Source organism: Equus caballus, chromosome 5 (assembly GCF_041296265.1).
Source record: "Equus caballus isolate H_3958 breed thoroughbred chromosome 5, TB-T2T, whole genome shotgun sequence".
Lineage (NCBI taxonomy): Eukaryota > Metazoa > Chordata > Mammalia > Perissodactyla > Equidae > Equus > Equus caballus.
In genome coordinates this window covers 2,195,729-2,216,843 of record NC_091688.1, presented here as the reverse complement: position 1 = coordinate 2,216,843, position 21,115 = coordinate 2,195,729, and the positions used below count along the sequence as shown (strand labels likewise).

Genomic DNA, 21,115 nt, shown 5'->3' with positions numbered 1-21,115 from the left:
AAGAAGGGCCACCTCGGAGGGCACCCCAGACTTCACTGGGCTCTTCTACTCTGGATGTCCTGTCCTGAGCAGCCTGCTGCTGAGAACCAAAGAAGATAAGAGGCCAGATCGCTTCTACAAGCGTAGCACTGGCTGGCCAGAGTCAGGCATCCACACCCCTCCTGGCTGGCTGCAGAGGCTGGCGAGGACTCGCGCGTTTCCCTCCAGCTCGCAGCTTCAGTGCTTGATGGGGCTGCCTGTTGGTGGATCAGCTTTTGCAGCGCCTAGTAGGAGCGGAGAGCCGTGGGAAGAGGTCCCACGGCACTCAAGCCTGGGTTCCTCCCAAGACTAAGTTCTTCCCTGAGTTAGACAGGGAGAGAGAAAGCAAGAAAGAGGAAATTTCCCCCACCCCTCCTCCCTTCCCGTCATGTCCTCCAAGCCAGAGCCGAAGGACGTCCACCAGCTGAATGGGACTGGCCCTGCTGCCTCACCCTGCTCTTCCGATGGCCCCGGGCGAGAGCCCTTGGCCGAGACCTCGGAGTTCCTGGGGCCTGATGGGGCAGGGGTAGAGGTGGTGGTGATTGAGTCTCGGGCCAACGCCAAGGGGGTTCGGGAGGAGGACGCTCTGCTGGAGAATGGGAGCCAGAGCAATGAAAGTGACGACGTCAGCACAGACCATGGGCCTGCACCACCGTCCCCACTCAAGGAGACCTCCTTTTCCATCGGGCTGCAAGTGCTGTTTCCCTTCCTCCTGGCAGGCTTTGGGACTGTGGCTGCTGGCATGGTGCTGGACATCGTGCAGGTAGGACCTGGGTATGGCAGCTCTTGACCATGAGCTGTGGGGCCACCTTTTCCTCCTAGGAAACTAACTCTTGGAACTTTCTCTCCACCTCCCTGTCAGAAGCAGCTGCTGCTTCCTAGAATACTGTTTGCCTTTGGATCATGTTCTCAGGTTCTTCTTGGTCTAGTTATTGTCTACAGAAGCCTCAAGGAAGCCCATTAGCCCTCGAGAGATGGTCAGGGCATTATTGCTTAACAGAAGCAGGAATGGTTCCAGAGCTCCGGCTTGGAAGAGAGATGGAACAGGGTTGTTGCCTGCGTCCCTCCTGAGCATTCCTGCTGAGCCCAGCTCAGTAGGAGACGTTTAGATGAGTCTCCTCTTTATGCTCTCCTTTCCCTTCACTTGGGGTTTCAAGGATACCCATAGTAGAAAGGTCAGTTTCAAGTCTCCTCTCCATCCTCCTGCTGGGCAGGAATTTGTCCAGCTGCCAAGAGGGTCTCAGATTAAATGGGAAGGTTCTTAAAAGCATTCTGTGTTGCTTCTCTGCCTGTAACCTTGGCAGTCTCCTTGGGGAATGGGGTTGGGCCCATGCTGTCTGATGCGTGATTTGGGGGTGTAGGCATGGCAAGACCCAGAAGTGCTAATTATGGGGACAAAATGTAACCAGGCCGAGGCAGATGTAACCAGTCCCTCCTCTTTGCTCCTTACCTGTCTTTCATGAACCTACCCTGGGCAAAGAGGGCTCTTCTGAAGCTACTGAGTAGAATTCAGGATAAGAACTGGCAGGACCTGGAAGCTAAGAGCCAGGGATATGCCATGTTAGCATGTTGTCGTTTAGGACTTACCTGGAATCTCTAGGTCCGAGGGATAGTTAAAGTCCTGTTTCCAGGTGAAGGTTTTGAAGCGCAGCAAGGCGAGCAGAGCTTTCTGAAGGTGCTGGGTTTATCCAAGTCAGTCATTAGCATGGATCAGATTCCTGCTGAGTGCTGGCCCCTGTCCTAGGTATTCGGAGAAATACAGAGGCCGGAGGAGATCTGGCCTCTGCCCCAGTGTGTCCCTGACCATGAGATCTCTCAGGATGACGTGGAGCTCAGCATCCCCTCCCCTGTGCCAAGCTAACCCTGTAAACAATGCGTGTGGTGATGCCTGTGCCCCAGGGAACGGAGTGTGGTTGGTTCTAGGTGTCCCCTGGACCCCTTCAGGAGAACCTTCGCTTGCTAATGAGGATGGTGTGTATGTCATGCCAAAGTGCTTTGTTCGGCCTCCCCTTGCCCCTAACCTGTATGTGGAGGATTGTCCCCCCTGCGGGTTAGGAAGCCAGCCTGGAGCTGGGAGGGCGGGCTTTGGATTCTTCCACTAGTGGCTGCCCCTCCTCCTGGGCAGTGAGTGGGGTCGTGGGAGGAGGAGCAATGAGACTGGGGCAGCGGTTTCTCCACCTCTTCCATCCCTTTCCTGTGGCCTTGGTTCTCATTCTTAGAGTTTTTGAGTTCTGGTTTGCTGGTGAACTGGGAGAGGGTTGTTTTATTTTCTGGATGATGATAATGGTAGTGGGGAGCACTTGCTGGGCTCCTCTGGGGGAACCATGATCATCTGCATTTTGTAGAGAGGGAGTTTATGGCTTAGAGGGATTGGCTAACTTGTCCCTGGTCATCTGGCTCCTCCAAGCTTGCGCTGGTACCCTCTGTGGCCATCACCGTGGCCATGGTTCACCAGCTGGTTAAAGACTCTGGGAGGAGTCTGCTCTCTTTGTCTCCCCTTGAAGAACAGGGTGGACTGGAAACTGGAACAATTGGAGTTATATTCTGAAGTGAACAAGAACAAAAGTTCTTAGAAGGGATGGGGAGCCCTCTGCCATCCCACACACTCAGAGAGTTCTAGAGCTGGAAAAGGCTTTGACATCTTGCCCCACCCCCACGAGCCTGGGACATGGAGAGAACTAGGTAGGAAACCTTTGGGGCCTAACCAGAGTGCCCATCAAGGGCCAGCATTTGCCCTCCATGTGGCACCTAGGCTCACCCCAGAGTGAGGGCCAGTTGGTATGGATGACAATGGCTGGTTTGTCCTTGTCACCCCCCCAGCCTCCCTGCCCCAGCTGGGCTGGAGCAGGCCGTGCAGATGGCTGCAGTGATATCATGGGAGGGGGTGGTACAGAAAGACAGGACGTGGGACCACAGAGAGATCTTTATTCCACATCCAGGGGAGCAAAAGGGGTGACTGACAATCTCAGATTCAGGAAGAGCAGGACGATTTCTAAGGCTTCGCACCTGCATGTCCCTCACAAGCTCAGATGGCCTTCCGTGGGACAGAGTTGGGACGGCCTGGGAGATGGGGCTGTCTGGAGGAGTTGGCTGTGGAGTAGTCTCAGTGTCTCAGAGCAGCTGAGCAGAAGGCCGTGCTGGTGCAGATGTCTCCTTGTCCAGGGCCCCTCATCTTTCCCCACTACTGCAGAAGACCCAGTCTCTTCCGGGAAGGCCCGTTTCTGTCTCCTCTTATCTACCCTCCTCTCCACTTAACGTGTACAGCCAGCGTCTGCAGGGAGATAAGGGGCTGGTGGACTGGCCCAAAGCAGGGAAAGGGTAAATGGACTGTGGTCTGCTCCGGCTTCCGTACCGTGGCTTTTTGGAGGGAAAGCAGGAGTGGGCCTGATGTTGGAATTGAAGGGGTTGGGATATGGGTGCATCCACACTGCAGATCTTTGTGCCCTGCCCCCTCGTTTGCTCAGAGGCTGCTGCAGGGCCTCTCGCTCCCTTTTCCTGTCAGCCTTTTGAGGGATGGGGGGGTGGCCAGAGGTGGCGTGCTGACCTTCACTGGAATTCCCAGCTGTGTTAAGACAGGTGGGACTCCTAGGTCCTTGTTTTAACTCACTGTTCACTAGCTGGAGCCAGCTCTGGTGGTCTAGTGGTTAAGGTTCCTCGCTCTCACTGCCGTGGCCTGGGTTTGTTTCCTGATCAGGGAACCACACCACCCATCTGTCGGTTGTCATACTGTGGCAGCTGCATGTCACTGTGATGCCAAAGCTCTGCCATCGGTATTTCAAACACCAGCAGGGTCCCCCATGGTGGGCAGGTTTCAGCGGAGCTTCCAGACTAAGACAGAATAGGAAGAAGGACCTGGCCACCCCCTTCTGAAAAAAATTGGCCATGAAAGCCCTCTGAACAGCAGCGGAGCATTGTCTGATAGAGCACCGGAAGGTGAGAGGATGGCGCAGAAAGACCGGCCAGGGTTCCGCTCTGTTGACCACAGAGCGCTAGGTGGCGGGATCAACTCCGGGCACTAACAGCAAAAATTCACTTGCTGAGGATTTCAAGGAAAGTAGACTTCCCCTTCCCTAAACACCTCCTCCTCTGGTTTCTCTGCCCTGCTCTGCATACGGAAGAGTCTGCAAAGGTGAACGTGGATGGCAAGTGTGCACTTGGGGAAGTGGAGGGGGAAAGAAGCGCTCTTCTCGCAGCCGGCCCCTCCCTGCTCCCAGGGCTGCCTGGGCAGGAGCTCAGATTCCGTCTCACTTGACCACCTCTTTCTCAAACTTTGTACAGCCCTGTATATCCAGGCTTTGCCCTGAGGTGCTTCTCCTTGGACACCCAGAAGATGCCTGGGGCACAGTAGGGGAGGCCTCAGACCAGTGAAGGCCGGGCTGACTCCAGTCAGATCTAACTCAGTCCTCACCTTGAAAGGTCAACTCCAGCCCAACTTCCCAGGTTCTCCCACAGCCTGGTGCTTAGAGCTTCTCTCTAGGGATTTCAGTCTTCATGTCTTGATTCCAGCTCTTCCTGGCTGTGACTTTCTTCCCTGCTGCTACCCCTCTGGAGGGGAAGAAGGCTCAGGGCAGAACACTTGGAGGCTGGCGGGGGTCAGTATATGAGGCCAGAGGAGGTGAGGCGGGGAAGAGGCAAGATGGAAGGACAAGAAAGAGGGACCAGCCGGGCCCCTGATTTGTGAGACTTAGGGGGATTGCTCTGAGGCAGAATAATTTCTGAGTGTTGGGGGAGCAGTCTCATTCCACACCCCTAGAATATCAGGGAATTATGAGCCCCCGCCAGGGACAGAAAGAAAGGGAAGAGCTGCATTTCTGAGAAGCAGTGGAATTGTAGATGTCGTCCCCTGCCGAGCCGGGCAGTGCTTCGCAGAACGTGCCCTCTTCCACCCACAGCAGAGCAGGAAGGCGTGGGCGAAGGCTCAGTGACGGCTCTGACTTCAGGGACAGGCACTCCCAGCCAGCATGAACAGATGGGCCTGAATCAGCCAACGGAGGAAGGAAAGACAGTCACTGTCTGCCCCTGCCACATTCTGCCCACTCCTGACCTCAGAGCCACCCTGCTTCCGGGCTGGCTCCACATCACCAGCATCTCTTCCCAGAGCCCTGTGTGAGTGCACGGGTCAGGGACTCCCCTGACTGAGCTGCATCTTTCAGAGGGTTTTGTGGCTGAAGAAGGTATGTGTGTAGGATCTGGCTGCTCTGACCCAAGTGCCAGCTCAGGGCTTTGCTGGGCTGGGGCCAGGCAGTGTGAGGTTCCAGGCTGTACTCTTTGGAGCTGGGGAAGACACTTGCCTAGGGGCTGTTACTGTGTACTGTTCCACTTGCCTGTCTGTCTCTCATCTTGTTGCTACTAAAACCGCATACCTTCTAGGACCTTATGTAGTCAAGGGAGAGCAAACGTGCATGTGTGCTGGAGGTGGAGGAATTTGGGCGTGCTTATAGTGGCAGCCAGAGGGGCTTAGCTGAGCTTCATACATATTTTTTCTTAAATAATCATAAAGACGGACAATATTCCTTACAAATAATTCAGGAAATATTACCTGCATGCAGTCAGAGTATTTTCCAGGCCTTTTCACTCTGCCAGTACATACACATTACACATTCCTACCTAGAGAACACAGCTTTTCACAGACTTGGCAGCTTGGAAGGCCAGGGGGGAGATGTTTTGTGGTGAGGAGGGGATGAGGCTGTGCTCTAGGAGGAGCTCTGACAGCCCGCAGTCCGGCCCCTCCATGAGGGGAGAAGAGCCCTCTCTCTGGAGCTGCAGTCCAGTTGAGGCGAGGAAGGAGGGGACAGGGCAGAGTGAGGCCAGGCCTGCAGGGAGCTGGAACCCCAGTGGTGTGTACCACCGGCCAAAAGTAGCAGTGCCCCAGCTCCTCCAGGCAGATGGGGCCCACGGAGCTGCCTTCCCTCTGAGGGCCCGGGGGTGAGAAGGGATTCACATCCCTCCAGTGTTTGCAAGGAGCTGGCTCTTCCTGAGAGTGCCTGAAAGCTCATTAATTGCTGCTGAGACAGGGCCCTTTGTCGGGGCGGGGGGGCGGGGGGGTGTCTCTTCCCCTCCTTGTCTTCAGAGGGGCTTCCCTAGAGAATCCTAGGCCCCCCACCTGTGAGGGGCCAGGCCAGGAGCTCAGGTAAGGGTATGCTGTAGCCCTAATGAAATGAGCCTTTCCCCAGAGTCCTGGTGGGAACCTCTCCTGCCCCCAGCCCACCCCCACACACGAAGAACTCTGACAGGAAAAGAGAGGTCCTCGCCTTATGGGACTCCCCAGTGTCCACCCTCCCTGGTCTCTAGCTCTGGTCCAGTCCTCTCTGATATCCTTGCTCATCTTTTTTTTTTTTTTACTGTGGTAAAAAACACAACATAAAATTTATCATCTTAACCTTTTTTTTTTTTAAACATTGGCACCTGAGCTAACATCTGTTGCCAATCTTCTTTCTTTTTTTTCTTCTTCTTCTTCTCCCCAAAGCCCCCCAGTACATAGTTGCAGGTCCTTCTGGCTGTGCTATGTGGGACGCCACCTCAGCATGGCTTGATGAGCGGTGCCGTGTCCACGCCCAGGATCCGAACCTGTGAAACCCTGGGCCACTGAAGCGGAGCGCGTGAACTTAACCACTGGGCCACCGGGCCACTCCCTCATCTTAACCATTTTTAAGTGTACAGTTCAATAGTGTTAAGTATAGTGACATTGTTGTGAAACCGATTCTCCAGAACTTTTTCATCTTGCAAAACTGAAACTCTAAACCCATCACACACTAACTGCTCTTGCCCCTCCCCCAGCTCCTCACAACCACCATTCTACTTTCTGTCTCTACAGATTTGACTGCTCTAGGGACCTCATGTAAGTGGAGTCAGACAGTATTTGTCTTTTTGTGACTGGCTTATTTCACTTAGTATAATGTCCTTAAGGTTCATCCATATTGTAGCGTGTGACAGGATTTCCTTCCTTTTTCAGGCTGAATAATATTCCATTGTGTGAATATGCCACATTTTGTTTATCCATTCATCATCCATAGACGCGTGGGTTGCTTGCACATTTTCGCTGTCGTGAGTGACGCTGCTGTGAACATGGGTGTACAGACATCTCTTCCAGCCCCTGCTCTCAGTCCTTTTGGACACACACCCAGTAGTGGGATCGCTCAGTCATATGGTAGTTCTAGTTGTAATTTTTTCAGGAACTGCCATGCTTTTTCCCATAGTGATTGCACCATTTTACATTCTCATCAACAGTGCACAAGGGTTCCAGTTTCTCCACATCCTCACCAACATTTGTTATTTTCTGGCTCTTTAATAGTAGCCCTCTGAATGGGCATGAGGTGGCATCTCATTGTGGGTTTGATTTGCAGCCTTGTTCATCCTTAACTGTGGTGTCAGTGTTGGAATTGCCTTTATCTCGAGACCGTCTGATCTGGCCCCTGAAGTGTAATTTTAGTCAGGAGCTTGAGGCCCTTGTAACTTGTTTAAGGTCCCCCCGAGGTCTATCTGGGGAGGATATTGGGGAGATAGCATGAGGCCCTTCCCTGTGGTCTCTTGGAGGAGACCCAGGGTTCTCAGTCCAGTGCCCTTGCACATGACGGCACTTTGCGCCCCCACCGTGGTACTCTCATCAACCTATGTATAGCCGCCTGCCCCCCCGCAAACCTGAAGGCTTTCCCTTCTTAAATAAAGGAACAAATAAAGGACCCCACGTTGCTGCCAGGGCCAGGGAGGGGGATGCAACCCCAGCCTTTTTTGCAAGTCTTCAGTTTCAATTGCAACTAAAGTCGCTTTCAAATAGCCAATCCCAGCTCCTGCATTTTTCCCTCTTAGCACTAAGTAATGTAGAGCTCTCTGAACCTCAGTTTCCTCACTGACAAAATAGGGATAAAAATAGCCCCTACCTGAGTGGGCTGTTGATAGGATGAAATGAGAGTATGCACATAGAGCACTCAGCCCGTCCTTCCTTGACAGACGTTAGCTGAAGGCACTGGAGGAGAGCCAGGCCTGAGGGCCTCGGGACCAGTTCCCATGTCTCCTGACTCTGCCTGCAGGAGTACCCTTGCCTCTCCTCGCTAACAGGCTGGGCAAGGTCTGTGGGGTGAGGGAGTGCAGAGGAGGAGTAAAAAGCCTCTCGCAAACCAGTCCTCACTCAGAACCTGTTGAGGAGAGTTGCTGTGGCTGAGGCCCAAAGCCCTCGGAGATAGAAACCAAACAAACCCTCTAGTCTGCTCAGCCTGGCCCGTGGAGCTCCACTCTCCACAGCTGAGACAACACCCCCAGGCTGAGGCCCCCAACAAACCAGACTGGAGGCTGAGGGGTTGGGGACTGCAGATTGAGGGGGGTCACAAAGGAGCTCTGGGCTGTGAGCCAGCCTGCGTGACTCGGCTGTGTGGGGCTCACCATCCTCTCACACTGGCTCCGGAAAGCAGGCAGAGGAAGTAGAGCCAGGCTAGGGTCTCCTGGCTGGAAGACCCTCCACGCCCCCCTTCCGGGGCAGGCAGCGGGCTGTGCTGTGTGGAGCACGAGGGGCTCCGTCTGGCTCCGGGGTTCTTGGAGGAAAGGTGCTGGTGTGTTCACTCCCTGCTGATTCTGCTTCCTCCTCGAGCCCCTGGTCCCAGAATATCTGTTCAGCCTTGACACCAGCCCTTTGGGCACTGATTCCTGGGTTCTGTTTTCACCTTGTAGCACTGGGAAGTCTTCCAGAAGGTGACAGAGGTCTTCATCCTTGTGCCTGCGCTGCTGGGGCTTAAGGGAAACTTGGAGATGACCCTGGCATCGAGGCTCTCCACTGCAGTGAGTGTCCTGGAAGGGACAAGTGGGGCGCACAGAGGACTCCTGGCAGCACAAAGCCAGGCTGGGAGGTCACTACGGGCCTTTCTTAACTGCCCAGGCCTAGAGTGTGGGGCTGGGGTGGGAAGGTATAAGGAGATCCCAGGCCGGGTGTCCTGCTCCTGGGCAGAGGCTGCCTGCCCAGAGTGGTTCCCAGGCTCCACTTCTCTGGATGTCCAAGCCGTCCCTGGACTCTTGCCCCACCCCCTGCTTTGAAACTCACCTCGTGACTGTTTGTGCAGCTTTGACAGGCGAGCTTCATGCTGGTCCCTGCACCTGCACAGATGGGGGCTTCCTCTGATCTCTAGCCCTGCGCTGCAGCTGGGCAGGAGCAGAGCCAGGGCTTCCCAGCCCCCATCCCGTCCCGTTCCCTTTCCCCTGCGGCAGCCTGCTCTTCTTTAAGGGAATAGATGGAGGAGGGTTGCTCATCACTCCCACTTCCCACAACCCCTTAGGTCAGTCAGGATGGTTCAGAGACTGAAGCAGATACAGGGCTGTGGGGTGGGAGGCAGGAGGCAATAAAACTCAGGAGGCCAGGAGAGCCAGGTGGCAGGGATGTCCCTGCATGGCCGTGAATCTGGAGAAGGTAACAGAGAGAAGTGGCAGCCAGCCTAGCCCGTCCCAACTTGCCCTACTCCTGGCCTACTTCTGTGCCCCTCACTCCTTCCCATACACTCTTGTGGCCTCAGTCCTGTACCAGCACTGACCTCTCCTTCCCTAGGATAGCAAGCTGGCTTCAGAGCCGGAGATCAGGTCATTTTGACCCATGTGGAAGTGGGCTACCCAGATGAGCGAGACTGAGGCTGGAATCTGCCTCTGCCCAGTGGCTGTCCTGAGAGGAGGAGAGAAGAGGAGGCTGCCTTGGGCGCCCCCTTCCTGCCCCCACCCCGCCGCAGGAGCTCAAGGCTCTTTAGCTCCTTCCCTCTCACCCTAGCCCCCCCGCTCTTGCTTCACTTTCCCTAGGGGTCATGTCCCGGTCCCAGAATCTTAGGCTGCATGCACTGCCCCCTGATCCTGGCAGGGTCCTAATGGATGGAGCTGCAGGCCTTTTCCAGCCTGGAGCTCCAGCCCCGTGCCTTCCCTCTCCCAGGCCAACATCGGGCACATGGACACACCCAAGGAGCTCTGGCGGATGATCACTGGGAACATGGCTCTCATCCAGGTAAGAGAGGAGGGACCAGAGAGGGTGGACTAAGCTTCCCCTTTTAGTCAGGAATCTGAAAGGCTTAGGTCAGCCCCAGCCGACTCTTGAGTGAAGCTCCAGCATCCGGCTGGGCTGGCCTCTCCCCAAGCAGCTCGAGGAGGTAACCAGGTTCCCAGGAAAACAGCCAAGATGGGGAGGGCCCCAGCATCTCCTGTGTCATTTCTCGGCTCCCAGTGGTGCAGGGGGCTTGAATCCTCACAGATCAGACCCAGAGCAGACTCAGGAGTGCTGGAGTATCCTCCACCACTGCTGTCCCATCTCCCAATAAGGCCAATAGGTTACAGACTGGGAGGCTTCCTCCTTGAGTTCCAGGCCTTGTCGTTGATCTGAAGTCTTGGGCTCTGTTGAACCTCACCCCAATCCCCAGAGGGACACGCGTTCAGCCAGTAACATGTGCTGGGCTCCTGCAGGGCGCACTGCGCAGTACTAGTGTGCAGTGTGAAACTAAATAAATAAAGACGTCCTCCCAGCTTGGGAAGACTGGACAGTGCAACCCAGCCTGCTTCCTGGGGCTGCTGAGGGCCAGGAAGAGGTCTGGCTAAGTGCTCAGTGACCTCAGCTACGAAGCTCTCTGCTCCCTGCTCCCGGGGCTCTCCCCTCCTCAGGTGCAGGCCACAGTGGTGGGCTTCCTGGCATCCATCGCAGCCGTCGTCTTTGGCTGGATCCCTGATGGCCACTTCAGCATCCCACATGCCTTCCTGCTCTGTGCCAGCAGTGTGGCCACGGCCTTCATTGCCTCCCTGGTACTGGGTAAGGAAGGGGAGTGGGGAGGCTGCCCCAGAGGCCTCAACTGGGCCTTCACCTCCAGTCTCTCTTTTTGTTGATGCTCTTTTATCTCTTCTCGCCCTGCCTCACCCTCTCTTCTTCTTCCCCAGGTATGATCATGATTGGGGTCATCATTGGCTCTCGAAAGATTGGAATCAACCCAGACAATGTGGCCACGCCCATTGCCGCCAGCCTGGGCGACCTCATCACCTTGGCGCTGCTGTCAGGCATCAGCTGGGGACTCTATCTGGAGAAAGGTGAGGCTGAGGCCACAGAGTGTGACCTGGGTAGACTCCTAGGTGGGACTAGGAGAGATGGTAGTGGGTTTGCAAGTATGCAAGGATTTCTTCTGTGTTCTTAACTCTTTGGTTAGATCGCAGTTTATAACAACTCTCAACTTTAGGGAGGTGAGGCTAAGGACTTATCTCGAGTTCAGGCAGCAGGGGGAGTATCTGAGAAGTAAGTTTCTGCGGGGTCCTGGATTCTTGCTTCCCTTGGAGGGTGAGGTGGGAAGGGGAAAGGAAAGGAACAGAAGGCTGGAGTCTGCATGCAAAGTGAAGAAGGAGAGGGGAGACAGTGGTTCCTGGGGATCAAAGCAGGAAACATAGAGTCTGATCCCTGCCCCTAATAAGTCCAGTGCCTGGGGAGCTGTCAACCCTGGTGCCTTCGTCCACAAAATGGAAAAGGCTGGCCCCGCCTACCTCCTGGGATTACAGTGAGGATCACATGAGGTCATATGTTTACAGGCAGTTAGTGTGGTATTGCTGTTGATCTGTTGGAACATTTGCAGGCTGAGCCAGGGGGAGGCTGAGAGCAGGGAGCCACATCGCTCACCTCCCGCTGGTCTCTGCCTCTCTCAGATAACTGGCAATACATCTATCCCCTGGTGTGTGTTTTCTTCGTGGCCCTGCTGCCTGTCTGGGTGGTGCTGGCCCGACGGAGCCCCGCCACAAGGGAGGTGTTGTACTCGGGCTGGGAGCCTGTCATCATTGCCATGGCTATCAGCAGGTAGGCTCGGGCCCTTGGTTCACACTCTCACCCTCCTCCTACCCTGCCACAGACTCCCTTTTAAGCCTTGGAGAGGGAGTGTGGCGCGGACCCTAGAAATGCCTCCAATAGTGTATCAGTCACATGTCCTTCAGTTGCAAGTGACAGAAACCATCTGAAATGGGTTTCCCTGAAAAGCAGAATGCATTGGCTTAGGGAACTAAAAAGACACAGCTGGTCTCAGGGGTGTAAATGATCTCATCCTAGCCCCAGGATTCTCCGTCTCTTGGCTCTGCTTTTCCCTGTGATGGCCTGTAGTTCCAGGTTTATGCTTTTCCTACTCTTACTAATTCCAGTGGGAAGAGTGAGATCCTTTGTCTCAACAGCTCCACAGTTCCCATTATAGAATTTCAGTGGTCTCATCCGGTCACATGGCTATGCCTGAACCAGTCACTGGGCTTAGGGATATGATGCTTTGATTGAATGGGCCTCAGGCCTAGCCATCATTGGAGCAATGTCACCAGGACCAGTGACTGGGTTTGAGAGAGGCGTTCCCTGAGGAAGAGCCCAGTGCTGTTACCAGAAGGGGAAATAAATACTAAGCAGGCAAAACGGCAGAGGTCCTCACAGGCAGGTAGCCTGTGGGCCGCTCCTCCAGCCCACTTGGAAGATAGGTCCAGGAGGCGCCTGCCTGCCCCGGCGCCACCAGCTTGTTTGGGGGTACTGTGCCAATCCGAACGTTAGGAGCAGCCGCTGGTTCTGGCAAGGGAGGCGAGGACTGGAAGACAGGGGACTCCTGGGAGCCCCCTTGCTTCTCTTCCTCCTCCAAGGCCACTGGGGCCTGGGCCTCTCAACCCACAGCCAGAACAGAACCCTTCAATGGTCTTTGTGTCATTTTATCTTTGTGTCTGTGTAGCGTGGGAGGCCTCATCCTGGACAAGACTGTCTCAGACCCCAACTTTGCAGGGATGGCTGTCTTCACGCCTGTGATTAATGGTGAGGTCTTGGCATCAGCTGCCAGGGGGAAAGGAGAGGGCAGGAGAAGAGGATGTGGGAGCTTTGTGTCAGTCAGGGTTCCAGCAGGCAAGAGAATCCAGCTCAGGTAGTTCAAGACTTTAATGAAGGGGCTGCTCACAGAGGTAGGAGCAGGGTAGAAGGACCCAGAAATTAGCACCTGTACAAAGACCTAGTCCTCAAGGGTCAAAGGGAGTGTTATAGGAGCCCAGAGAGAGCCGTCCTCTGCCCCCAGTGGGGGTAAGCCACTGCCAAAAATCAGGGAGGGATCAGGAAAGATGACCTTTCTCTCTTCCTACCCTCTCTGATTGCCTCTTGGTGCCTCCTGTTGAACAAGCCTAATTAGAAGCAGCCAGCAAGGGAGCCTGGGTGACACAGTCTGTAGAAATCAGCCTCCCAGGGCTGAGAAGGGCAGGGACTAGGTTGGAGGTGGGAGGGCGAACAGAGTAACTAGCACAGTTCCTAGGAGAGCTACCAGATTCCAGAGCTCCAACCTGATACCTGAAACCGGTTACTAGAAGCAGTACGTGAGCGTTGGGTGCCTGGGTGTGCTCAGAGCATTGGAGAGAGGCTGAGGCAAGGCCAGGCCTCGTCCCCTCGGCCGTGTGGGACGGCAGGTGCACACACTGCGCTGGTGGAGAAGGCAGGCTCCCTGAGTCTGCAGAGCTGCCTGTGTCCCTGCACTCAGCCATACCAGGGGGACGTGCGACTGCCACAGCTCCGCAGCAGGGAGGAGGAGCCTTTGTCTTCCTTCTTAGTGTCTCACTCTTCTCCTGGGAACTGGTGAATGGGTCATGCCCTCCCCACTCCTCCCTGCCACCATGACTAAGATCTATGTGTCTCTGCAGGTGTTGGGGGCAATCTGGTGGCCGTGCAGGCCAGCCGCATCTCCACCTTCCTCCACATGAATGGGATGCCAGGGGAGAACTCTGAGCAAGTCCCTCGCCGCTGTCCCAGTCCTTGTACCACCTTCTTCAGTCCTGGTAATGGCACAGTCCCAGCCTCCTAGGCCAATTCCAGCCCTGGAGGGAGGGGCCAACAATCAGTGAACTTCCCTGAAGAAACAGCTGGGGTTGGGGGGGCAGGCTCTCCTTCTCTGCTAGGCTATACCATCTGTTCTGGAGGGCAGGACCCAGGCAGGAAGGCTGTCCTTTCCTGGGACGCCCTGCAGGCTGGCGACCGTGGGATAGAGAGGGAGAGACAGCTGGAGAGGCAGCTGTGTGCTGCCCTGGGGTGTCGTGTGGTACCTCCTGACTTTGAAAGGCACGAGGCAGGTGTCCTCCTCCAGTCCTCTCATACCCTCTCTCCCCGGGCTCCAGATGTGAATTCTCGCTCGGCCCGGGTCCTCTTCCTCCTCGTGGTTCCAGGACACCTGGTGTTCCTCTACACCATCAGCTGTATGCAGGGTGGGCACACCACTCTCACACTCATCTTCATCATCTTCTACATGACAGCTGCACTGCTCCAGGTATGGACTGGCAGGGGCACCGGGAGAGGCCAGGGCTGCCCTGCAGGTGTGGGAGGGGAGGCCCACACTTGGCCCACAGACACTCTACCACCTCCTTCTCCGTGACTGGGTGGCTGATAAACACTGGACAGGCTCAGGAGAACAGGCTGTGTTTCCAGCAGGCTCACTGACATGCTGTGTGACTATGGCTCAGTGTGTTGTCTCTGAGCCTCAGTGATACCTTTGTAACTGGAGAGGAACAGACCAGAGGTGGTGGTTTTCAGGCAGGTGGTGGTGGGGTACCGCCCGCCAGCCCCCAGCCCCAGAGCGCCACTCAGCTCTGTTCTGCATACTGTGCTTCTTTGGGGGATTTCATTTGAATAAAGGGATTCACAGCTTGAAGAAGTGTCAAAACCACTACACTAGGTAATCTGTAGGATCCTGTCCAGCCTTGCCATTCTCTAATACTATGACACACTCCCCTGGTACATTATTACATTTTTTCAACTTTTTATTTTGAAATAATTATATATTCACAAGAAGTTGCAAAAAAAAAAAATGTAGAGAGAGATCCCCTGTACTCTTCACCCAGCTTCCCCCAGTATAAGGTCTCGCATGACTACAGTACAATAGCACAACCAGGAAATTGGCGTGGGTACTAGCCACAGCGCTTATTCAGACTGCACCTGTTTTCCATGCACTCATGTGTGTTGTGTCTCTGTGTGTGCATGCACACATGTGTGAATGTTTAATTCTGTTCAGTTTTATCACACATGTAGATTTGTGCACCCACCACAGTCAAGATACAGAGCTGTTCCAGCCCCACAAGGCGCCCCCCTGCTGCCCCTTCAGAGCCACATTCGCCTTATTATTGCATTTTAAATTTCTATAGGTTTGTTTTTTGAATAGGTAATAACAGTCACGTAGTTCACAATTTTTTAAAGGTTCATAGTGAAACCTCAGTGAAAAGTCTTCTATTCTGCCATTTCCAAGCCATCCAGTTCTCTTTCCCACAGGCCTTCGCTGCTATTTATTGCTTCTGTATCCTTCAAGCTTATGCTATATGTATATAAGCAAACATATATTTTTTTCTTATTTTCATTTTTTTAATACACATGTAGCATGCTGTCTAAACTGTCTGCACCCTGCTTTGTTTCACTTAACAATTTATCTTAGAGGTCATTCCACATTGGCACGTAAGGAAAAGAGTACCTTGATTTTCTGTGGCAGCGTTCTATTCTGTTGTATAGATGTACCATCATTTCATTGAGCCAGTCCCCTATTGGTAAACACTCACCCCTCCAATCCCTCACCCTGACTTTAGAAAAGTGTGTGTTAGGACATCTTGGCAGGGGCTGGGCTCAGAGTCACCCACGTGCGCTGTCCCCACAGCAGTTACCCAGGCGCCATGTTCCCTTGCAGGTTGGAGTTAAGTGCACTTGGTGGAAAGGGGAAGGACAGGTATGCCGAGGGTCCGTGGCTGGAGCTGATTCACTTTGGCTGTGTTGAGAAGGATAAGCCTTGGCTCCATTACCTGTTACAAACACCCTGCGGAGCATTCACCTCTGCTGTCTTTTCTAGGCCTGGGGAGGGCCCGAGTGTGGCACTTGGTCCCCTGTAAAGGGCCTTCCTGATCCCTTTGCCACCTCCTCCCAGCCATGTGTCCCAGGGCCTGTTCGGGAGGCTGGAATGTAGAGCCAGCTGCTGCTGTTTCCTTCCTGGGGCGCCTCCTGAAGTCCTCCTGGGCACGCCCTTTATTTGGGACCCTTCTGCAGCTGCTGGAAAGGGTGTAAAGTTATGGGGGACTGGCCCTCATCCAGGGCCAGGGCCAGGGCCGCAGGAGTACACGGCGGCTGTGTGCCGGGCAAGGGGGAATGCAAAGGCTGCTGGAACTGTAACGTCCGGCTTCCTTGGAGAGAAGACAGGAGAGCAACCAAGTTTGCCTATAAATAGGTATCAGTTTTGGTTTCTGGATCCCCCAAGGTGCTCTGGTTCCTGCATCTGAGCCCCTTGGGGCAGAATTTACATACCACAGTATTTGCAAAGCACTGTCAAGGATAGAGCCCCCACGAGACTGGTGGGGCTTCACCATCAGAAACCTTTTCATTCTCACCCCATGCAGTCATCTAGGGAGCCCCAGCGTCAGGAGTGGTGCACAGCGCATAGGAGACGCTGGCCTGGCCACTTGCTCGTGGCAGTCTCCATCAAGTGCATGGCCAACTGAAAAGTGCATGTCAGTCTTGTTAAAATGCAGATTCTTTTGTTTTATTTTTTGAGGAAGATTAGCCCTGAGCTAACCTCTGCTGCCAATCCTCCTCTTTTTGCTGAGGAAGACTGGCCCTGAGCTAACATCCGTGCCCATCTTCCTCTACTTTATATGTGGGATGCCTGCCACAGCATGGCTTGATGAGCGTTGCCACATCCGTACCCGGGATCTGAACCGGTGGACCCCCAGCCACTGAAGCGGAATGTGCGCACTTAACCGCTGTGTCACGGGGCCAGCCCCTGAAATGCAGATTCTGATTTAGGAGATCCAGAGTGGGGCCTGAGATTCTGCATTTCTAGCAAGTCTCAGCTGTTGTTGATGCTATTGGTCCTGGGCCCTCTAGCAAAGTTCTAATTGAGATCATTCTTAATTATCTGTAGTAAAGGAAGGAAAGCCAGGGCACAGCTCAATCAAAGCAGCAGATAACCCAGAATGTCTTTTGAATTGACATGCACTGTCTGCTTTATATTTAGCGGACTTATTCATAATTCTGTTTTGCTAGGCTAGTGTTAAAATAAATCTGCATTCTTTGAGCCCACAACAGCAGAATGGAAAGGGTCAGGAGGAAGACAGCTTGGGATAATCAACTATTATTCGGACAGCTGTGCCAGCAGCAGCCTCAACACTCCGTATTCCACTCTGCTCCAAGGAGAAACCCCTGTATGAAAAGCCAGCTGCAACCCCCAGCCCCCTGCCAGGCTCCTGAAGAGGTCAAGATGATGTTGCAGGCATTGGAGTGACTGGGAATAGGATGACCCAGAATTAGAGACAAGAGGGCTGAATTCCTGCAACAAGTAGGATTCTCAGGAAGCCCCTTGTTTGGTAAATTTGGCAGCAGAATGTAATGCTGACGTGGGTGACCCCAGGAAGTGGCAGCATCTTCCTTTCTAAAGGGCTCAGATTATGCCTGTCATCTGCTCAGGGTGGTAATTGTGGGGTGGAGGAACATAGAGTGGCGGCCCAGGTGGAAAGATGAGCTGTCCAGCGGAAGGACTGTGGATAGCCAAGCCTTGTGATGCAACAAATGGGTCCAATCGTGTGGCCTCTGGCTCCCCCTGGAGAGGGGTGGCTACAGGCGGGCCTTTCTGTTCCAGGTGCTGACCCTCCTGTACATCGCAGACTGGATGGCGCACTGGATGTGGGGCCGGGGCCTGGACCCAGACAACTTCTCCATCCCGTACTTGACAGCTCTGGGGGACCTGCTTGGCACTGGGCTCCTAGCACTCAGCTTCCATGTCCTCTGGCTCATTGGGGACCGAGACACGGATGTCGGGGACTAGCCTGGTCACCTCCCCACCCCTCTGCACTTTCTATTTGAATTTTTTCTTTTGTTCCCCTTCCCCCACCCCACTCCACATCCCACCTCTTTCTAGGACTTCACTTTGATACCAAATTCTCATTATTTTCAATGGGAATTTTTATACATTGAGCCAAGTTTGTATAGCAAGAATTCAGGCAGGACACATGGACTGACATAAGCAGTACAAGTAGATTTTTGAGACAATCACCAAGTGCAATTTCATGGTGAGTGCCCCCTGGTGAGGAGGACTGGGGCAGGGGTTTCGGTCTGGGATCTGGGCACATTTGGTTTAGCTTTAGCAAACTCAGTCCTGGCCCTAAGGAGAAACCCTTTGTGCATGGGCTCTGGTTATTTGTTTTTCTTTTTTTCTTTTTGGTTGAACAGAGGGATAAATGTCTCACACACACACACACACACTTTTTCTAGAAATGGGCCAACTTCAAAGCGCTGGGCAGAAGACAGCTGCTCCCGGCCCCATAGAATCCTAGCCCTATTCTCCGCTTTCTGGACCTAGGCCCTCTGGCTCTCACAGAGTGAGGTGGACTACTATTCAAATTGCGTATGTTCCCCTTACCCCCTGCCTGATAAACACCATCAGCCCCTCCCTTTGATCTTTTTCCAGTTGACTGTCACATCCAGGAAGAAATGAGCAGTGGCCTGGTCTCCCTTTGACTCATGTCCACTCATAGGTTTGCCAAGATCTGCATCCTCCCTGGGCCCAGAGGACTGATTCTTCATCTCTGTTCAACCTTCATCTCTAATTGTCTCTAAGCACCACCTTCCCCAGAGCTTGCCAGGTCGGGTTCTGAGATTAGGGCCAGGAATGGGTATGTGGAGAATGGCTGAGAGGTTGAGGGCAACCGGGTGTTTCATTGCTGCTGCTGCTCCTGAGGACGTGATCACGTGGTCACCTTAGATTCTGTCGCTTCCTAAAATCACTCATTCTGTCATGCCATGGAGGCCAGTTTTCCTCTCCTTTGGCTTCTGCCCACATGCATCATTCATTCATTCACTCATTCAGCAAATACACAGCCTCCCCAAGAGGAGCTCTCCTGCAGGCACAGTCTGAAACCTCTCACTGAGCGCTCTTTATTGAGTGCCTGCTACGTATTAGGTCGTGTGCCTGGCCCTGACTAGCTCTAACCTCACCTCGTTCCCCAGATACAAAGGCCATGTGCCCCTTGCAACGTGGCAGAGAAAGTTTCCTCGCTGTGAGTATTTGCGTCCATATCACCAAGCCAGGTTCTGCCTCTCGAGCTCCCTCCTAGATCCCACCCCCGTGCAATGCTGACCACAGCTAGAGCCCCCAGCCTCATTGCTCAGCCAGTGTTCAGTCCCCTAAGCAACCCTTCCTCACCTCTCCTTCCCTCCCCCTCTCCTCACCAGCCACCTAAAAGAGGATTCAGAACTGGTAGGCTGGACATCGACTGACTGCTGCCACTTTTCTCTGCCTAGTACCAGGCTGGGGGATCGCTGGAGCCTCTGGATCTTCCCCATACGATCTGAACAGATCACAAATCTGTCTACACTCACACATATCCAAATCTGGGCATTTGGACAGAGGTTTTTTCCAGCCTCTCTATCCACAGCCTCCCCATAAAGCCTCTCTTCTGTAGCCTAAAGGGCCCACCTCCGAGGGAAGGCCAGACAGTGACCCTGTCTCACCACCACCATGCCTCACCCCAGGAACCGGCCCTGTCCCTTCAGAGACAGTCTCTTCTCTCCTTCATTTCCACCCAGGCCGCCTTCTGGAGTCTAGACCCTTAGAACTGGAAGGAATCACAGAGGTTATCTAGTTGGAGTTATGTCCAACAGGGTTAATTACCACCAGCCTGTGCTTGTTTCTGCTTTTCCCTCAGGCCTGCTTGTGTCTTGTCCTCCACCTCCAAACACATTTGCACACACTCTTGTACAGGCACCAAAACCAACCCCTCTGTCCCCAGCCGGTGCCCTGTGATCTCCAGTCACCCCTGCCCATCACTCACCCCTTCCTCATCTCGAGTTCAGCCAGGCTGCCCCGGAGGACTCCGGAGTGTCCTCCTTTGCCAAAAAAGCAGGAAGGTAGGCATGCCCCAAGCCCTGGGTACGTGAGCAGAGGGAGGAGTGTGGGGTGAGAGGGGAAGAAATGAAGTTGAATTTCATGAAGATTCGTTTCTTTTCCTGATTGCACAAACTGTGTGTACTTTGGGCCTGGCTGCAAGGAGCCACACTGGTCTACTCTCGTATCCTTAAAAAGTTACAGAACTGTGTCTTAAGAGAATTATTTATAGTTACTATAACTGAATTGACAAATGTCAACGTAACTGATAAATTATATTTGGTAAAATAAAGAGGACGTTTATTTAGGTGGTTGGTGCTTCTTGTGTCTCATCAGAAAGCAGGTCAGCTCTTGTGTGTAGTCCTGGCCCCTCCTCAGGAAGAAAGGGGCCAGAGTCTAACGAGAAAGAGAACATCTCTTAAATTCAGAGATGGGTGATAGGAAACACGCATCAGTCATTTATTGAGAAACAAGCAGCAGTGCCCCAGGACATACTCCAGAAGCCAGTGCAGAGTCCCTGCTCTCCACCCTGACTCGGCCTCGGACGGAGCGTTGTGCTAAGGGGTGCAAGCATCCATGGGTTAGGATTCCTTCCCTGCAGAGGCTTACAGTCTGGTTGGGTCCAATAACAGCTGTTATTGGTTGAGTACTCACTACACGCCGTCACTGTGCTCGACCCCATAAGCCCGTAGAAGTGTACACTTGACTACAAAGGGTTTGGAGTCAGGCCTGGGTTCAAATCCCAGCTCTTCTGCTTGTATTTGTGTAACCTAGGGCGAATCACTTACCCTCTCTGAGCTTCAGTTTCCTCGTCTGTACTATACCTATTTCCTAGGATCGCCAGGAGACTTCAGTGAGATAATGCACATAGAGCACTAAGCACTGTGCCGAGCTCATACTAAACCCAAAATACTAGTCAATATCAAAGAGAGGGGGACGTAGGCCAATGGCCAGGCAATGTCAATACACTGACTATGGGGCAAATTGAGGGTGGCCACAGGAGCAGATGGAGAGGACCCCTAACCAAGCCTTCAGCGGCAGGGACGTCTTGGAGGAAGCCAAGAAGATTAGGAGTTAGGAGAAAGAGCCTTCCTGTAGAAGCAACAACAAGCAGGGAAGTGTGCTTTCGGGAACTACAAATAGTTCCACATGACTGGAGCCTGCAGGGCAGAGAGTGACAACATGACCTTATGAGACACGTTTGGGAGAAAGCAGTTTTTCTGAGATGGCAGATAACTAAGGGCAGAGTCACAATGCAGCCCCACCCAGGT

The 21,115-nt window shown here is 53.7% G+C and overlaps 1 protein-coding gene across 1 annotated transcript; it reads left to right on the top strand.

Annotated features, from left to right (window-relative positions):
• The first annotated feature begins 42 nt into the window (after positions 1-42).
• Positions 43-20,151, top strand: SLC41A1 (solute carrier family 41 member 1). The gene is made up of 10 exons (XM_023640421.2): positions 43-781; positions 8,680-8,787; positions 9,914-9,985; positions 10,633-10,777; positions 10,903-11,049; positions 11,653-11,800; positions 12,696-12,775; positions 13,642-13,776; positions 14,113-14,261; positions 17,601-20,151. The coding sequence occupies exons 1-10, from the start codon at positions 407-409 to the stop codon at positions 17,784-17,786; spliced, it is 1,545 nt and encodes a 514-aa protein (XP_023496189.1). The 5' UTR covers positions 43-406; the 3' UTR covers positions 17,787-20,151.
• Positions 20,152-21,115: the final 964 nt, after the last annotated feature.

Excerpts from the sequence above, each read along its gene's own strand:
- SLC41A1 (XM_023640421.2), top strand. The coding sequence starts at position 407 with ATGTCCTCCAAGCCAGAGCCGAAGGACGTCCACCAGCTGAATGGGACT. Across the intron at positions 11,801-12,695 it reads ATTGCCATGGCTATCAGCAG|CGTGGGAGGCCTCATCCTGG; the intron begins GTAGGCTCGGGC and ends GTGTCTGTGTAG. Across the intron at positions 13,777-14,112 it reads TACCACCTTCTTCAGTCCTG|ATGTGAATTCTCGCTCGGCC; the intron begins GTAATGGCACAG and ends CCCGGGCTCCAG.